The following is a 19,655-nucleotide window of genomic DNA, read 5'->3' on the forward strand; positions in this document are numbered from 1 at the left end:
AAATAAATAAATCTTTAAAAAAAAAATAAAGTTTACTTCTATTAAACTTTAAACACTAGGAAAAAAATCCCCATAAACTAAAATTAAAAAGGTCAGATTGCCACAGAAGAATGGTAAATGCCTTTACCTTGACACTGTTAGTGCTTCTTTTTCCTGTACATCAGCGAAAATGAACTCTCTAGAAAAGCATGGATGTTATGCTGTAGATGAAAATTGTTTCAGTCATCACTACACCAGTAACCACATGGAAACCAAAAAACCACGAAGGAAATGAAGTTCACTATTTTTTTATCCAGAATCATAATAACTAATAAAAGCAACTTTTTTAATAGCACTACCTTCATTCAACTTTGAGATTCTCTGACACCAAAACCCTACCAACTCTGAAATCTACCATAACAAAGCTTTATCGAGGAATACTCTTCCACTTAAAGAAACATTTTTAAAGGCTAAAGACACCGAAAAATGCTCACAAAACAATACTGTGTAATAAAAACAAGACATAATGCTATTAAAATTCACTGAGAGTTTATTATATATCAGAACTGTGCTAAGAGCTTTTTGCATGTTTTATCTTATTGAATGTTTACAACAGTCCCATATGATATGATCATTTTACAGGGAAGGAAATTGAGGCATATCTTTCTGATAAGAGACACTAAGGTCACAGTGCAACAAATCACAAACAGGGAATTTGAACCCATCCAATTATGGCAATCTCACATGTCCAGGCATTCGGGACACATGAGTAGGCGGACTCTAGAACGTATAACCTATTTGGTACTATGCTATACGCTACAGACATTAATTTTTGTTAAAAATGAATAAAGATGGGGAAGTATCTCCAGCTTGAGCTCCAGCTGAGACTCAGAGGAACCTGGTATGGCCACACAAAAGACTGCATCAAGGTTTGGGGCCGGGGGCAGCAAAACAGGAGGACATCACACTGCCTGTGTCAAGACTGGCACTGGGTCTCCTAGCCAAGGCTCTATGAAGACAGACAACACAGGAAAGGCTGATGTTGTTCCCATGAAGGAGACCAAGACACAAGGACATACTTGTGGGACACAGAAATAAAAGTCACCGTTTCCACTTTAGAGTAAAACACAACTTAGTATGAAACATGGTACGAATGACAAGAACTACAGCCCTACTCTGGCAGCTCCAGACTTTGAAACTCTGGCATCAAAGGATGTATAGCTTGGGGAAGAGTGGGGAGGGGCCAAGAAAAAAGACATCACTTCCCAGTACCATTTTGAGCAGTGAAAAACAGTAAGACAGGAAGAGAGAAGAGGAATGTGACAATACTGAGTTTCTGGAAAATGCTTTAGGGCCCCTAGGAAATAACTATGAAATATTAATGAGATTGGAGGTCTTGCTTCAACAAGAGGAGCCAAAAATCAGTGATAATGATCACTCTTTTGTATCTACAAAAGTAAGGAAAACTGGAAAGTATTAAAAACTAGAAGAAAATACCAGAACCTTAACAGGTCCATCTCTGGGTAGAATTTCGGGTGATGGTTACTACCTTTAAATTCTCTTTATTTCCCATTTCAGACAAGGTTAATTTTACCCTATGCATTCAAAAAGAATTCCAAAGTTATGCTAATGAAATTAGGTTTTGGCTTTAAAGTCCAAAACAAGAGGTATACTATATCTGTTTAGAATGTTACTTTCTATTGGCCTTTGCTGCTTTTTCAACTTTCCATCCAAGACCTGCAGGTGTTAACCATAAAACCAGAATTGAAACAGGAAAATAAATAAATTTTCTTTGTTTCCCCAAAATTATCTACCATGAACAGTACTATTTTATAATAGGGAGGAAAGGGGGGATTTTTAAAAGTCAGTCATCAAAATGAAAATGAAAATACTATTTCTACAATTAGATTTCAAGCCTACACCAAAATCTGTTTCAGACCTCTTACCAGACAACTATATCTTGTTATAACTATACATGTGAGGTTAACTGCCACTCTTCTTAGAATGAGTGTATTTTACTACAGTTATACATTTTAACCAGAAAAAAAATTAGACCCCCATTTTTTCCTAAGATTTATTTATTTATTTATACAAGCACTGGGTACAGTCAGCAGCGTGGGAGGGTGAGAGAATTCACCAGAGCCAGAGCGGGGAACAGAGCAGGCAGAAGGACCGAAGTACACTGCTGAGGGGAGCAGCGGGTGCGGCAGGAGAGGTCTGCGCACCATGTGGGACCGAGCTTCTCTGGTGGCCAGGGAGCAGTCGGGAATCGAACCAGCGCTGCAGAGGCTGCAGGCAGCTTCACAACCCAGCGCTCAACCGCTGCACCATCGGGGAGGCCCACCCCCCAATATTTATCCTACCTCATTATATTTACTGTGCCACTTTTGGTTCACCTGTATTTTAATATGCTATTTCAAAGCAGGAAGCTCATATTTATTGACTGACTTGAAAAATCTAGGACTAGCCCTCCCCTGGTGGGGCAGCAGTTGCTGCGAGGCTGCCTGCAGCCTCTGCAGTGCCAGTTTGTTCCCCGGCCTCCGGCAAGGGTCCCACACACACACACAAAAAAAAAATTAGGACTAGTACACCTAGGCAAACAGACATTATTGCTAAAGTGGCAGATGTTCTGAGTTATTCAAACCTCATCAAATAATTTTTATCAATCATCCACGATGTACCTTAAGTTGATCCTCACAGACATCATAAATTGACTTTCTGAAATGATGAAAGCGATGAGGTCATATGATTGTTAAAATGCTCCCAATAGGTCTAGCTTTGGAAATTCTCCTCTCAGGCAATAAAGAAAAGCTCATGGGGGCCTCCCTGGTGGTGCAGGGGATAAACTCTCAGCCGCTATAAAGTTATTGCCAGCCACTGAGGCATAAGTTTAATCCCTGGCCAGAGAGCCATAGACCAGGGAGCTAACCCATATGGGACAGACCTCTCCTGCAGTGTATTTCAGTAGATTCGCCTGTTCTGTTTCCCACTCTGTCTCTGGTGAATCCTCTTACCCCCTGCACTTCTGGCCTGGCCTACACCTCAGTTCTTGTATGCATAAATATAAATAATAAATAAAAAAGAAGGGAAGAAAGGGAAGAAAGGGAAGAAAGGGAAGAAAGGGAAGAAAGGGAAGAAAGGGAAGAAAGGGAAGAAAGAAGAAGGGAAGAAAGGGAAAGAAGGGAAGAAAGGGAAGAAAGGGAAGAAAGGGAAGAAAGGGAAGAAAGGGAAGAAAGGGAAGAAAGGGAAGAAAGGGAAGAAAGGGAAGAAAGGGAAGAAAGGGAAGAAAGGAAGAAAGGGAAGAAAGGGAAGAAAGGAAGAAAGAAAGAAAGAAAGAAGAAAGAAAGAAAGAAAGAAAGAAAGAAAGAAAGAAAGAAAGAAAGAAAGAAAGAAAGAAAGAAAGAAAGAAAGAAAGAAAGAAAGAAAGAAAGAAAGAAAGAAAGAAAGAAAGAAAGAAGAAAGAAAGAAAGAAAGAAAGAAAGAAAGAAAGAAAGAAAGAAAGAAAGAAAGAAAGAAAGAAAGAAAGAAAAGCTCATGGGTATCTTTGTAAACAACACCTTAAGACCCATTTCATACTAAGATTATTCTTAAATAAAATGAGGCACAGCCCCAGCTATTAATTCTGTATGATACTTATTTAGAAGACAAACATCCAGGAACCTAATATAGTCTCCACTTCTTAGTAGTATTCCTGAGTATTTTATAGGGAAAGGAAAATGTTTAAGTTTAGTGACACATTTTAAAAGCAGGGAGACATTCTTACCTGGAGATCTGATGTCCAGCATAGAGGAGCAGGGCCGTCAAAAAATAGAGGTAAAGCTGAACCAGATGCTGCCTTGGCAGGGTTAGCAGCACAACACTTAAGATATAACCTGCAGTATAAATTAGGAGTGATATAAATACATAGGATTCTAAATTTATTCTCCCAATTAATTACACTAATAAAAAGAGCTCAAAGCAAATTACTTCCAATTAGATTTCAGCAACTTTGAGGTTTTTTTCACTTCACCACCACCAATTTAATAGCAAAATCACTACGGATTTTTTGTTGTTGAAGACAGAAAGCATTTTTCACTTGTAGATTGTTCTACCTTACAATCAAACACATTACACAAAAGAAAAACAGGACCCCTATTAGCATCTACTTGCTTTCATGTCTACTTATCTGTTCTATGCCAGGCTTCTCAATGTGCAGTTCCAGGAGAAGATTTAGGCCTAACTCCCTTCCAAAAGCAGACTTTCGTCTAAGACCATCCATTTCCAACTCCTAGTAGCTCCCTGACACCAGTCCTGACCTCTGTTTTCAAAGAATGTGCAGGGCTTTTCTCCCAGCCTTGAAGAAAATCTTTTCTATTATTCCCTTTTCTATCATCTTTTTTTCTCATTCCACCTTTATAAATTATCGTACTGACAACTGTATTTTCTAATCATCTGTTTCTCCCCTCTTTACTTTCTACAATCCACAAACCTCTACAAACCTAGTGTACTCTTCCACTCTGAAGAACTGGGCAGTCAGCAATTTCTGTGGGATATACTGCTGTTCCCCTCCAGCATCCAAAGTAACTACCCAAAAAGTTTTCTTTGTATCCTCTCAATTTCCCCATCTCTTTTCTTTCACCTTCTCAAACAGAAAATCCAGTCCCTATAAAAATGCTTTTCTTTCAAACATATAGCTCAAATAATCTGTTTTATTAATTTCAAATAAATCTTTCCATATGTATACTTATCAACAAATAGTTACCGAGAACCTACTACACAAGACAAAACACGTAATCCTTTCTTATGCTTAAGAAGACATCTCCCAGCTCATGCCTGAGATATTCCACTTACACATCTCACATTCAACAAGTAGAAAATGAACTTCCTTCTTGTCCTCCTTCAACAAGTGAGCCTGCTCTCTCCCATCTCCTAAATCCCATCAGTCACTGAGAGCTGAGAGTCATCCTTTTTCTTCTTATGAAGTCCTGCTGAGTCTTTCTCACAAAGTCTTTCCCTTCTTCTTCCCTAACCTACACACGTACTTCATTCACCCACATATATCCTCTACTTCATTAACAGGGCAATATTCCCAAAACCACTGCTTCATCTAGACAACTCTCCTAATTTAGAACCTTCAGAAGTTCCGACTTCTCAGTCTGAACGTTGTATGTCTTGCAATGTCTGGTCCCAGTCCAGTCTGCCAATTAATGAGTCTTTATCAGAGCACAGATATTCCTACTTAGTATTTAAGGTCCTTTCATGCTAAATCAATCATGCTTAAAGCTAAGGAAGCAAAGGTAGTATACCAGGGTCTAAAGAGGTGGAAATCAGGACCTCCCTGGTGGCTGAGGGGTTAAATCTCAGCACTATCACCACAAAGACCTGAGTTGGATCCCCAGCCAGGGAGCTAACCTACATATGGTGCAGCAGACCTCTCCTGTGTCACCCACTGCTCCCCTTAGCAGTGTACTTCAGCAAATCTGCCTGCTCTTCCCCCCATTCTGTCTCTGGTGAATCCTCTCCTCTGGCCTACACTCAGTTCTTCTAACATAAAAATAAATTTTTTAAAAAAGAGGGATCTCCCTAGTGGCACAGGTGGTTGAGCACAGTGTGCTGTGAAGCTGTCCGCAGCCTCTGCAGTGCCAGTTCGATCCCCGCCAGCCATGGAGCAACCCACATGGTGCAGCAGACCTCTCCTGTCTCACCTGCTGCTCCCCTCAGCAGTGTATTTCATCAATCTTTCTGTTTTGCTCCCCGCTCTGTTTGTGGTGAATCCTCTCACCCTCCCGTACATCTGGCTTGTACCCCAGTTCTTGTATAAATAAATCTTTTAAAAATTTTTTTTTAAAAAAGAGGTAGAAATCAGATTTCCTATGCACCTAACTATATGGTAAATTTAGCAGGAGTCAGTGATAAATATATTTTTTGTTTTTAATTTCTTAAAAATAATTTCCTCATTTTATTTTGCTAACCCTATCTCAAGGAACTTGAGGTATCTTAAAGGATTGTTACTTTTAGGAAGCATATTTTGAGTTTATAATTTAAGATTTTCTAATCCGCCTATTGCATGAAACCACTCCTTAAATACTATCCTTTTAAAAAAAGATTTATTTATGCATACAAAAACTGGGGTACAGGCCAGAGGTGTGGTGGGGGTGAGGACTGGCCAGCGACAGAGTGGGGAGTAGAACAGGCAGACTGACTGAAATTCACTGCTGAGGGGAGCAGCAGGCATGACAGGAGAGGTCTGCTGTGCCCTGTGGGTTAGATCCCTGGCCGTGGATTGAACTTGTGCTGCAATGGCTGCCGATGTATTCTTGGTGCTGAGACTTAACCCCTTGCACCACCAGGGATGCCCTTTAAATACTATCTTTTAATGAACTATTATTTTCCTTTCCAGATAGTCTCCCCTCTGCCTTCCGCTGCACATCTCATAAAATCAACTATAGACCCTCTAGATTAAACATATTCATTTCATTCATCCTTTCAATTATGTAGTCACTCAACCAACATTACTATGTGTAAGTATAACCCATATACATCCCTAGATGTTGAAGATTAGAGAAGAATAAAGAAAACCCTTCCTAGTGGGGAAAAAATATGGTACAGTATTGCTGCTGTAATCAACATTAGAAGGGCCATGGGTGGTTAATTAATTAAGCTTGACCTGGATTTCTCATCAAGCTACAAAAAGGGAAAACATTCTAGGAAATGAGAATAGCAGGAATGAAAACCATAAAAACACAAAAGGATACTTTCAGGGAATAGTAAATTTTGTAGGTTTGACTAGAATGCAGAGTACACAGGGCATGGGCAATGAGGTTGATAAAACTGGTGGCTGAAGTCTCAATATAAAGCCTTGTATGTGATAATGAGTTTAGAGTGGGCTACTGATTCTTGAATCCTTTAGGTGAGATAAAGAAAAAAAAACCAACAATGGAAAGTGTATAAATGGAGGCAAACATATACCACTATTTTCACATTCCAAAGGAAAAACAACTCTGATAATAAAAAAATGTATTACGTAAGATTTTTGAGGGATTGTAAACACCTATGCTAAAACAATGAGCATGAATCATATGAATGTACAATGTGTACATAAGCTGTTTGAAAAATGCATGCCAAAACTATTGCTGATGCAAATATACAACACTATTCATTTATAGATACCCAAACCACAATAAACAAAATGGACAAGAATAAAACTAACCCAACAGTAGTTTATAATGTAAAATATAGGAATTCTGCTACTTAGAGATTATTGTAGCAATGGAGGGAAAAATGGGCCTGAGATAAAACCATAGCTTTGGGTATGGAGCTGGCAAGATGAGCAATGAGATACATCTTTAAATAGGACTTAGTGGCGTTTTCTGGGTAAGTGGTTAACAACAAGGAAGTGAAGATGTTCTGGCATTTCTAGCCTGAGTACTCAAGACGAGAGCTTTGCATTTTAAGATAGGAAATACAGAAGGAGAAAGAGGTTTAAGGTAAGGGAAAGGTTCTAAGTTCAATGATGATAAGTTGAAGGGTATATATAGAATATTGAGGTAGATATTTATAACAGGTAGTTATAAATTCACTCATTTGGGATCAGGCACTGGCCAGGTGCTGGGAATACTGAGATATAGATGCCCTGCTCCCACCTTCGAGGAGCTCACAAGGCAGTTAAGAAGCATAGGAGCATACCCACCCTTAGAAGACAGCACAATGAGTACTGTGGGGGAGATATGAACTGGGTACCTAGGAGTTGAGGGGGGACGCTATCCCAGACTTGGGTGGTCAGAAAAGCACTGTAAAGTGGAGATAGAGATCTGCAGCCACAACTAAGTGACATCAACTGAACAAAAGTTGAAGACTGAACACAAATTTTAGGTTATATCAACATTAAGAAGTTTAACAAGACAGCAAGAGACTCAGAAGTAATGATTAGAAATAAAAAATACTAGTCACCTAGTATTTGGAAAGAGGAAGTGGTCAACAACTTTATAAACATGGGAAGGTCTGCAGAATGAGAACAGAAATGAAGGCTGATTTTTACATTTTAGGTCACCAATGATTTTAGTGATGGTTTCAACTGAATTGTTCTCATACACACCCTTTCCTGTCCAATGTCTACCATGCTAATTCTGCTCTCAACACCTCTAGCCTAAAATCCCAGCTAGTACTCCTACCCTCCTGTTGTCCACTACATTCCCCAATCCATCATCCCAAACAACACTGCCTAATTAATCTTAAAAGACATGTCTCCTACCTACTCTAAATCCAGGTCCCTGCCCACCTACCAAATTAAGTACAATATCTAACATATTTTCAGAGTTGTTCACAAATGGTACCATTCTACCTTTTCAATAATATTTACATTCCCCTTTTCATATCCTACAGTCTGTGCAACAATTCTGTAAAACATTCCATGAATTACATTTGGACAGGCACTTTTCTTTACTGTTCAGACAGAACTCCCCAACTCATATTGAATAGCTAAGTCTAAAGGTTCTATTTTATTCCATACACATTCTACTCCCGATCTTGATTTTTATGCTCTTAGTTACAATTAGAGGATGTAAAGGAGAAAAAACAACAGCAACGAAAGATAAAATACTTAGTATTGAACTGAATAAATGTCTAAAACCTATATAAAGAAAACCTCAAAACACTCCAGAAATACTCAAATGAAGTCTTGCACACAGGAGGCCTTCTATGCTCTTACATAGAAAGATGTCAGCATCCTTAAGCTATCTCGTCACACTCACACTAACTTAAAATGTTAATAATAATGAAATCTCTGGGGGGTGGGGGGCGGGAGGGGAGGGATTGGGGTCAGAATGGGGGGGTTGCAATTGTATGGGGAATATAAAAATAAAATTTATTATTTAAAAAAAATAATGAAATCCCAAGGAGAAAGGTCAATAGGGTTGATTATTTGGGAATATAAGGTTAGATAATTCTAAAGCTCACATATATAACTAACAGTAACAGAAAAGCTCTGAGGGGGAAAATAAAAACTCATGAAGAAACTGTATCAGACAGTAAAACGTGATTCTAATCCTCAATAATAAAACAGACTTGGAACAAAAACTTCAGACATAGGACAAAGGATACATGAGAATTTACTAAATAATAACCAGGAAAACTTAGACTAAGCTATTTAATAAATACAAATACAGATAGTTGACAATAAAATTATATCTATAACACACAGTAAATTATAAATAGAGCAGATTTTTTTTTAAACTTTTTTTAAAAAAAATATTGATTTTATGCTTAGAAGATCTGGGGTGTTGGGGCCTCCCTGGTGGCTCAAGGGTTTAAGACGCAGCCTATGAAGCTGACGCAGCCTCTGCAGCACGAGTTCGATCCCCGGACAGGGAGCTACCCACATGGCGCAGCAGACCTCTCCTAACTCACCCACTGCTCCCCTCAGCAGTGTATTTCAGTTAATCTGCCTGTTCTGCTCCCCACTCTGTCTCTGGTGAATCCTTTCACCCCCCACACCTCTGACCTGTACCCCAGTTCTTGTATGCATAAATAAATCTTTTTTAAGGGGCCTCCCCAGTGGCGCAGTGGTTGAGTGCTGGGCTGCGAAGCTGCCCACAGCCTCTGTAGCGCCAGTTTGATCCCCGGCCGCGGGCGAGGGTCCCTCATGGCGCGCAGACCTCTCCTGCCACGCCCACTGCTCCCCTCAGCAGTATATTTCGTCAGTCTGCCTGTTCAGCTCCCCACTCTGGCTCTGGTGAATTCTCTCACCCTCCCACACTTCTGACTGTACCCAGTGCTCATATAAATAAATAATCTTTAAAAACAAAAAATTCTGCATGTCAAAAAAGTCATAGCAAATTCAAGAGAACTAAAACTAGAAAAATCATTTTAATTCATCAAAAGCAGTTAATGTCCCTAATGTTTACCAAACTCCCACAATTGGTAAGAAAAGACCACTGATCCACGGAAAAGTGGGTAAGGAACATGAGCTAAACGACCTCAGAGAAGCAAATGCACATTTTTCTTAAAGAACTAAATAAACTCAATCTCACTTAGACTAAGAGAAATGTAATTTAAAACCATGTTTTAAAAAACATCAATTTTTCACTTACTGGAGTACTCAAGTATAAACATTTGGATAACACTGCTTTGATAAGGGTATATAAGATTACAGGAACTCTCAACCACTGTTTACTATTACAAAATAGTAAAATTCTATGTGGAGCAAATCCATCAACGTTACAAATGGGTTTTCTCTTTAATTCCACTTCCACCAACACAACCTTAGGCTCTATTTGTACCTGTGGAAATTATGGATCTGCAAAATTATTGAGTACAACCTGTACGAAATAGCAGAAACAGAAGCTATCTAAAAAGTCTACCAATGGGGTAATGAATTCAATAAATTATGGGACAGCCATACAAGGATACCATAAAACAAAATGGGAGGGCAGAAAGGAGAGTGAGGATTCATTTAACCAGAACCTAAGATTTGGCAGAAAGTGTCGGTGTAAAAACATAGAGCACAAAGATTATTTCATGAGTATCTAGGGGTTCCCCAGTCAGGAAGTTAACCCACATGTGGTGTAGCAGCCCTCCCCTGTCTACCCCACTGGTCCCCTTAGCAATATATGTCATGTCAGTAGATCTGACTGCTCTGCTATCCACTCTATCTCTGGTGAATCCTCTCACCACCTGTACCTCTGGCCTACACTACCCAGTTCTTCTATGCAAAAATAAATAAAAACTTTAAAAATAAGTAATCAAAAGCAATAAATAGTTATGGCTACACATAAATAAACGGAAAAAAGAGGTTCAAAAACCTTTACTAAATTAGGCTATCATCTGTTTAAAAAATGGGAAATATGTCATATTTGCGTTTATATATCAATATATATTTGTTTACATATATACAACTATACATCCAAAGTTATACACAAAGAAATAAAAATTGCTACTTACTGGGTCTCAGAGTGAGAACTTAGTGGAAACACAGATAGAAGGAAGATACTTTTCACTATCTTCCACCAACTTCACAAATCAAGTTTTTTTAATTTTTATTTTGTATTTTTGCTTAGAAGAACTGGGATGTAGGCCAGAGGTGCAGGGGGTGACAGGATTCACCAGAGAAAGAGTGGGGAGAAGAGGCAGATTTACTGAAATATACTGCTAAGGGGAGCAGAGAGCAAGACAGGAGAGGTCTGCTGTGCCATATGTGGGTTAGCTCCCAGGCCGGAGATTGAACTTAGGCTGCAGTATATAAGTGCTGAGACAACACCTAGGCCACCAGGGAGGCCCAAAATCATTAATTTTAAAAATATACTTCAAGATGAAAATTGTGTCAACTGGAACTTATATAAACTGTACATAAGGGCCTCCCCTGGTGGTGCAGCGGTTGAGTGCTGGGCTGTGAAGCTGCCCGCAGCCTCTGCAGAGCCGGTTCAATCCCTGGCCACCGGTTAGGGTCCCACATGGAGCACAGACCTCTCCTGCCACCCGCTGCTCCCCTCAGCAGTGTATTTTGTCCGTCTGCCTGTTCTGTTCCCCGCTCTGGCTCTGGTGAATTCTCTCAACCTCCCGCGCTTCTGACTGTACCCAGTGCTTGTATAAATAAATAAATAAATCTTTAAAAAAAAATTTTAAAAAAAAGTACATAATACTTTGACACAGAAGTTACACCAACCAAAAAACTGTTCAAGCCGACAGTATCTGCTCATGTCATTGCTGAGCTTACCCCACCACAGTATACAATAAGTGTACTTATAAAGGTGTCATTGAGTTTCCAAAGTTATAAGCCAGAGTAATATTTCAACTGCACTAGAACCCATTCAATTTCTAAAATTAACCTTTCTTATTATTAGACAGCTGTTTTTATAATAAATATTTCAATCTAGTCAGAAATAATACATGACAAGCACATTTTTAAAACCAGTGTGAATTACTTTGCTGAATAAGCTGAATACCTAAGCTAGGTCCCCAATTGTTGTTCTACAATAGGCTGGAATTATTTCCACAAATTAGCTAACATAACAAAACCTTTAGGGAAAAGGGCTGAAAATTACAGTGTTTTATAGCATAAAAGAACCTCTTCATTCCAGACTTTTCCAAGGTAGTGCTGTCTGAGAGAGATGGGGTTTACTGTACCCAGATATTAGGCCTCTATCTAACATACCATCTTTTTCACTGTACGATACTTCTTCCCACTATGGTTTACTTGCTACTCTCTCATAGCTGCAAGGGGTTCACAGAGCTAAACTATGAAACCCAAAAAGTCCTTCCATATAAAAAAAAAAAAAAACACAAGAAACACAACCCTTCACAATTTTATAAAAGACACCCTTGAGATGGGCAATTCTAGTAATAAAAGTATTAATGATACCACTACACAGTCTTGAGTTAAGCAATAGCAATGTCAAGTTAAAATATGTCATTGCAATCATTACATATACACCAAAAATTAACCTAAAAATTAAGGGACATTAACTTTTATTCAAGATAAATTTTATCTCTGGTTTATGTATTTCTTGACTTTAATTTCTTTAACCTCTCAACAATACTTTTACCATTAGCCACAAATCCCATCAGTAACAGTTTAAGGAATATATTTTAAGAAAGAAAATATTACTGGGCTGTCAGAAAAGTCATAAAGTATTTGAAAAAACTTATTTGGCAACCCAATATAATACCACCAAACTGGGGCCTCCCTGGTGGCGCAAGTGGTTAAGATGCAACCTATGAAGCTATCCACAGTCTCTGCAGCGTGAGTTCGATCCCCGGCCAGGGAGAAACCTATATGAAGCAGCAGACCTCTCCCAACTCGCCCACTGCTCCCCTCAGCAGTGTATTTCAATGTATCCACCTGTTCTGTTCCTCGCTCTGTCTCTGGTGAATCCCTCACCCCCCACACCTCTGGCCTGTACCCCAGTTCTTGTATGCATAAATAAATCTTATAAAAAATAAATACACAAAAGATGGCAGTCCCTGTGACCTAGGAGTTAAGTCTCAGAGCCATCACCCCTATGGCCTGAGTTCCATTCCAGGCCAGGCACAGCAGACCTCTCCTGTCTTGCCTACTGCTTCCCTTAGCAGTTTATTTCAGTAAATTCACCTGTTCTGCCCTCCACTGTCTTTGGTAAATCCTCTCACCCATTCCCCCCACGCCCGCTCTGGCCTATACCTACTTCTTCTACTCCAAAAAAAGTAAGCAAACCAACAAAAAACACAAAAGACAAATACATCAGAGACTGCTCACTGAAAGATTAGAAAAGCTGATGTAGATACTTACCTACATAATGCATATTAAGAGCCAAATACTTATACTGGAAAAGAGGGTTGTTACTGAGGCTACTTCTTTGGATCTGCTGGAAGAAGGAGCTAACGTCCCATCTGTACAGCACGTCCAACAGCATGATGCTGGGCACCCTCAAGGCCACATTTAACACTGCCTCCAGCTTCTCCTTTGCAGCCATGTTTTTTCTTGGAGCAGACCTAAAATTCAGGAGAGACAGTATATAAAACCAAGTCAATGCAAATATCTTTTAAAGATCCTCTTATGAATCTCATGGATTGTCCTTAGCCAGACCTACAATTTCTAGGGCTTTGTAAAATGACCCACGTAGTTTTTTCACATTGACATTTTCAGGTATGCCCAATCAAGATTCTGATTAAACATTCAATCTCACAACTTATTTTTTAAAGGTCCACTAACTCACTACAAATCTAGGCACTCAGCAACAAAAACACCCTGTAAAAAACTGGCTTTTGGCCAACTAACTTGAAAAGTCAAATTCACTCATATGAAATTGTGAGATTTATGTAGTGCTTTTAAAAAAGCGGGGGGGGGGCACATTTTAAACACAAAAAAACCTAGTCACTAAAAATCTGAAAACAGCATATTGCAGCTTGCAGTGTATCATAATCTGATCTTTTCCTTATTACTTACAATCAAAACTGAATATACATGATACAGACACAATCCAGAGAACTCAAGATATAAAGGCAACATATTTTGCAAGATTGCTTCCTTGACTCATTAAACCCCTTATCTGAAATTCCCATAATCTGCCTTTAAAGTAGGAAAATAATCCCCATCAAATTCTTCCCATGATGGAGAGACATACGCTGGCACGTGATGGAAGAGTCAGGTACTGGCAATACCCTGGCTTGATTAGCAACTGAGTACTAAAATAAAAAAAATTAAAATTAAAATAAAAGATCTCCTGAACCCATTATTTAAAAAGAAAACCAAGTTCAACACCCTTTTATATGATAGAGGTGCAAATTAATCCAAGGAGTTACAGGAATGAGCATAGAGCAAACAAAAATGGGTAGAGAACAATTTAAGAATAAAGATAATTGTGGAGTGTTGGCTCTGACAACATTCTTTTAAGCATTTTGCTGAGAAAGCTAAACACATTTCGAGTTTTGGCAGTAATTTCAGACATTACAGGACAAATGAAAACATTTATTTCTGAAGAAAATTATAGTGACAGATTGCTATGGTATGGTTAAATATTTGTCAGTATTTCCATTTTACCCTCTAATTTTCAGAGCTCCCTAAGACAGTTTTACAAAAAGTAAGGCAGCTCAACTTCTCAACTTGGCAACAATTTAATAATAAAAGTTTCTCAATCACTGAGAAACTGATTTTACTGAACACTGATTTTGATCATATAACACTGATGCTACCTAAGTGTTGTCCAACAACCCCCACTAATAATGCAGAATTAACATTTTTACAAATAGATACCATTAATTCTGATTACTTTAAATGAGTTAGACCACTTTAATAATTTTCCTAAAGAAAAAATATTTTAAAACTCAAAACCAGGGCCTCCCCGGTGGCACAGGGGTTGAGCGCTGGGTTGCAAAGCTACCCGCAGCCTCTGCGGTGCTGGTTGGATCCCCGGCTGCTCCCCGGCCACCGGAGGAGGGTCCCACATGGCGCGCAGACCTCTCCTGCAGCGCCTGCTGCTCCCCTCAGCAGTGTACTTCGGTCCTTCTGCCTGCTCTGCTCCCTGCTCTGGCTCTGGTGAATTCTCTCACCCTCCCGTGCTTCTGATTGTAAGCAGTGCTTGTATAAATAAATAAACAAACAAATAAAAAAAAAGAAAAAAAGAAAAAAAACCTCAAAACCAAATAGCTGTGTCCTAAGGGGGGAGAAAAAGTACTGAAAAATAAATCACTTATCAACATGTATTACAAATTACACCATTCAGGAACCTAAATTTCTCAAAGCTCTTATTACTGAGGAAAAAAAAAAAATCCTGGGAAGAAATATACTAAAATAGTCATATTCACATCCTTTCAACAGTAAGATTAAGGTGATTTTTAGTCCCTTTTTTTCTGTCTTTTTCTCTTTGTCAAATATTCTAGAAAACCCGTATTATGGGGGGGAGGGGTGAAGAGGAAGAGGGATTAAAAAAAAGAAAATGGTAAAACATATGATATTGTCCAAGCTGTCTCACTGATTTAAGGAAATAACTACCTACACTGATGGTCAAACTGTTGGGAGTGCAGAGGAAATATAGATTTTTCTCACAAACCACCAGTCGTGTGAAAATCACCACATACCAAGATACCATTCACAGCTTTATCCTATAATGGAAAACTCTTTTTTCCCATATTCTAGAATCCAATATAAATCAGTACTTCTGCTCTTATAGCAAAAAAAGGTACCACTACTGAGCTAATACTTTTGGTTCACATTTATTTCAACTGACTTGGCACCTTCCTGTTTTAATGTTTTGTTATTTTTAAACATACCAACTCGCACCATTTATTGTAGTTCTTAAAGAGATTTAAAAATATAATCAGGGTGGCGCAGCAGTGGGTTGAGCACAGTGCTGTGAAGCGGCAGACCTCTCCTGTCTTGCTCACAGCTCCGCTCAGCAGTGTCTTCGGTCCGTCTGCCAGTTCTGCTCCCCACTCTGTCTCCCGTGAATTCTCTCACTCTCCCACGCCTCTGGCCTGTACCCCCACGCTTATATAAATAAATAAATCTTAAAAAAAATAAAAAATAAAAATATAATCATCCTACATTAGAAATCAAAGTCTGAACTGCTACAGAAAAAAATCTATCTAATTCTTACAGAGGATTAACTCTATCACAAAAGATGGTCATGGACAGAATGCTACCTTTCCTCTTAAGCACCATATTTCCTGCTTCACAATTAGAACAAAAATTTAAAAAAAAAAAAAAAACAAAACACCTGGGTGGTTCAAAGCTGTCAATACAGAAGAATAGCCAAGAAAACAGATACCCAAATTTTATTTCAGAATAAGCTCAAGAATCATATCCACACTGGATAAAATGAAATATGTCTGTTTAATAACAAATCTATTGCTTATTAAATGTTTAATTTATTTCTGTACTCAGTGATATTTTAGCAGACTAGAGATATAGAGGAGACAGATGTAATACATGGAAAACCAAATCTAAAATACCTGCAAGAGCTAAGGAAAGAAAGGAAAAAATTTTTCCCCAAATCTTTGTAATGTTGAACCTTTCGAAAGTATAAAGGCCACATGATAGAGTGGTGATCATCACAAATAAATTACTTTACACTATACACTACACCAACACCTACACAAAACATTCAAATACTTATCCTTAGTGCAGATACAAGAAATCACACACCTTCAAATGGCTGTATCACCAACATGAAGTATAAAAATGGTGTCTTCTTTCCTGAAGTAAAGAGATTTTTATACCTCTTAGAAGTTTGATTCAAGTCTAATTTATCTTATTGTCATACCAAACTAATGATGATATTCTGAGTCAGAGGGAACTCAAATTCTCTTAAAACCTAACAATACTAAATAATCTTACAAAATAAGCAGGAGAGCCAACAGCAAAGAAAATGCTTGCTACTGCCCTAAAGCCACATATATTTAAGTTCCTTCCTGCCCTGCTCAAATACTTCCAGTTTACCTGCCATGCAAGATTTTAAAACTTCCTCCTTGAACTGTGGGAACTGAGAAAGTCATACCCCAAAACAATGTCTCAGCGATTAGCAAACTGAATTGACTGAAACTGAAAAATGCTATACCCAGTAAAACAGCTTTTTAAAAAAGCCTTTCTTTCCAATAATGGCAAAAAAGCACCAAATGCTAACCCAGAAAAGGACAACTTCATTAAATGAAATTTCCAGGCTTGGAAGCAGCAATGCCACTTACACACACAGTAATGCCTTGTGCAAGCAAAACGTGGCACGGTGCAAACGCAGGAAATAGGGGGTTTCATTCTATAGTTTCCTGAAAACATTGCATTTTGGTTTTGAATATTGAAGAAATCAAACCATTCTGAATAAGGTGAAAAATGGGATTTTTAGTCACAGCTCACTCTGATTTATGTCAGCGTATGTCAAATAATAGAAATGGGAACTGTGATCTTACCAAAAGAAGTTTCACAGCTCCTAAGATAAACTCCTTTTAAAAAGACAAATAAGAATGCCACAAGATCCAATTTACAAGAATTCAGTATACTAATCAAATATTTTAAGGCTGAGTTTTTACGTCTTTTTCCCCATCAAAAGAATAAAAACAAAAACTATCATTCATCAGTAATCACCTTTCTCTGCCCATCCAATTAAATAAGGAAAAATTCTGCCATTTGTTAAAACCAATCTTTAGAAAAACAGACTTTCAGGATGTCCGTATGTTACGATGGTGAGCCCTGACAATTAATGTAAGGGGATTAAGTTGGAGCCTCAAATCATATGTAAACTCAGCCAAAAATTGAGATACCATGAGAGCGCACTTCTTACATAATAAGCATTGGCACACGTTTTAAATATAGCTGGTCCTCCCCACTCCCACTCATCGCTAGCTAACTTTATATATACCTGATTTCCACATCAACTACTAGCAGTTCTTTGCTTTCTCCTCTCGAAAAGGGCAAAGATCTCGCGTCCACTCCGAATACAAGGGCCTTCTTTCAACTTAAGGAGCCAGATGGAGGAAATAAAAACTGCTACCTCGGCCATTGGGCGCTCAGCCTGGCTCACGACTGCAGCACCGACAGACAGCTCATCCTCTGGTCATGATTCAAGATTCAGCAGAACCGCACACTCCGCATTTTCAAAAATAAAAAAGATGCACAGTCCTCTCCTTTCCTACTAGCAAACTAGTTTCCTGTTTACTGCAGGCTGCGACGCACAGCTATCGACAAATCTTTGATGCCTCTAGGCTGCAAAACCCCCTCCCTCTCTTGCACTGCCTAACCGCTCCCCCCTCCGCCCCGCCTGCAGCCAGCAGATGCGTTTGAACTATAGTAACCCCAACCTAGCTCGCAGCAAAGCCGGCGGCGCAGTAGCACTAGCAGCAGCAGCACTAGCAGCAGCAGCAGCAACGGGCTGCCTCCGCGGGGCTAGGAAATTACGTTCCCAAAAACTCTCCCAGGGTAGGCCAGTGCCAGGGAGCTCCCTCCTTTCTGGCCAGGGGTGCAGCCTCCACGCGCCACGCACCAACCAGCTTCCGATGCAAAACGCGGGCGAACTTCATCCTCCTCCGACAGAAAAGGGGCTCATTCCAGAAGGGAGGGTAGGGGTCCTCGGGTGGGGGCCGCAGAACCGGCGGGGCAGGGCAGGAGGATGGCAAGCGGGAGAGGAAAAGCGAGGGACAAAAAGGGAGGGATGAGGGCCAACAAGACTGACAGACGGACTGCCGAGCAGACGGGTCCCCACACCGTGGATAGCTAGGCAGGCCTTCCTGCACCCTCAAAACGCACGTCTGGGGGTCAGGCGGAGTTTGGGGCCGCGCAGCCCAAAAAAGGGGAAGGCGAAAGGGAAAGGGAAAGGGATGGGAGCCTGGAAGCAAAGTGGACAAAGACCCAGAGAGGGAAAGTTGGAAGTCGGCAACTGGAGGGAAGCAGCAAGGAAGCGGCTGCCTAGGAAGGGGGTGAGAAAAGGGCTGGAAACAGGGGTGCGCAGGGGGCGGGGGGCGAGCTCAGGAGCAGGGCATCTTAGGAATGCCGGGGGAGGCGACGGGTGTCTCCAGGAGGAAGGGGGGCGGGGGACGGCGGCGGGGAGCGGGGGAGGGGGCTCCCCGCGGGGCCCCGGAAGGGGCGGCGGGGCCGGACGGCCGGAGGGGCCGCGCGCGCGGCGGGGGGCAGGGAGGGGATGCTGCGGGCGCCGCGGCCGCGCCGCGGATGGGGAGGCGTGGAGGCGCCGGGATGGGGGAGGGGAGGACGGCGGCGGCGGGCAGCCCCCCGGGGCGGCCGCTCATTCACCTCAGGCGGCGGCCTCCGTCCCCGCGGGGCGGCGCCCTCCCCGGCTCTCTCGCCCGCCCTCCCGTTCTCCTCGGGCGGCGGCGGCGGGGGCCGGGATGGCGCGGCTCACAGAGGCGGCTCCTCCGCGCCGGGCCTGGGCTTCGGCGTCTGAGGCGGCGGCGGCAGCGGCGGCGGCAGCGGGCCGACTCGTGCGGTCACCATCGTCCGCGGCGGCAGGCTCCGGCGGCCCCGCGTCCCTCAGCAGCCAGCGGCGGCCATGGCCTCCTGCGCGCGCGCCTCCCGCCCCCGGCGCTCTGCGGCGGCCGCGGCCCGGCTCCCGCGCTCTGCGCCTGCGCGCGGCACGGCCAGCGCGGCGCGCCCCGCCCCCGCCCCCGCCCGCCGCCCGCCGCCCGCCGCCCGCCGCCCGCGCGCGCGCCCCCGCCGGCGCTCACTCACAATCGCGCGGGCCGGCGGGTTCCCGCGCCTTCTCGGGGCCGTGGGCGGCGGGCAC

At 41.4% G+C, this 19,655-nt stretch overlaps 1 protein-coding gene across 4 annotated transcripts in view; it reads right to left on the reverse strand.

Moving 5' to 3' along the window:
* The window catches only part of RNF145 (ring finger protein 145), a 57,653-nt gene extending 38,242 nt beyond the window's left edge, over nt 1-19,411 (reverse strand). The window contains exons 1-3 of one of the 4 annotated variants that reach the window (XM_037501150.2): nt 19,166-19,411; nt 13,220-13,422; nt 3,743-3,851 (exon numbers count right to left, since the gene is read on the reverse strand). In XM_037501150.2, coding sequence (XP_037357047.1) covers nt 3,743-3,851; nt 13,220-13,403 — 293 coding nt within the window. In that variant the 5' untranslated portion in view covers nt 13,404-13,422; nt 19,166-19,411. Of the gene's footprint in view, nt 1-127; nt 201-3,742; nt 3,852-13,219; nt 13,423-16,573; nt 18,124-18,401; nt 18,893-19,165 lie in introns of those variants that run through there. The other 3 variants (XM_037501152.2, XM_037501151.2, XM_037501154.2) reach the window with 3 other exon arrangements.
* Between the last annotated feature and the right edge of the window lie 244 nt (nt 19,412-19,655).

This window comes from Talpa occidentalis, unplaced genomic scaffold (genome assembly GCF_014898055.3).
Source record: "Talpa occidentalis isolate TD23 unplaced genomic scaffold, MPIMG_talOcc4v2.1 talOcc4.9, whole genome shotgun sequence".
Taxonomy (NCBI): domain Eukaryota; kingdom Metazoa; phylum Chordata; class Mammalia; order Eulipotyphla; family Talpidae; genus Talpa; species Talpa occidentalis.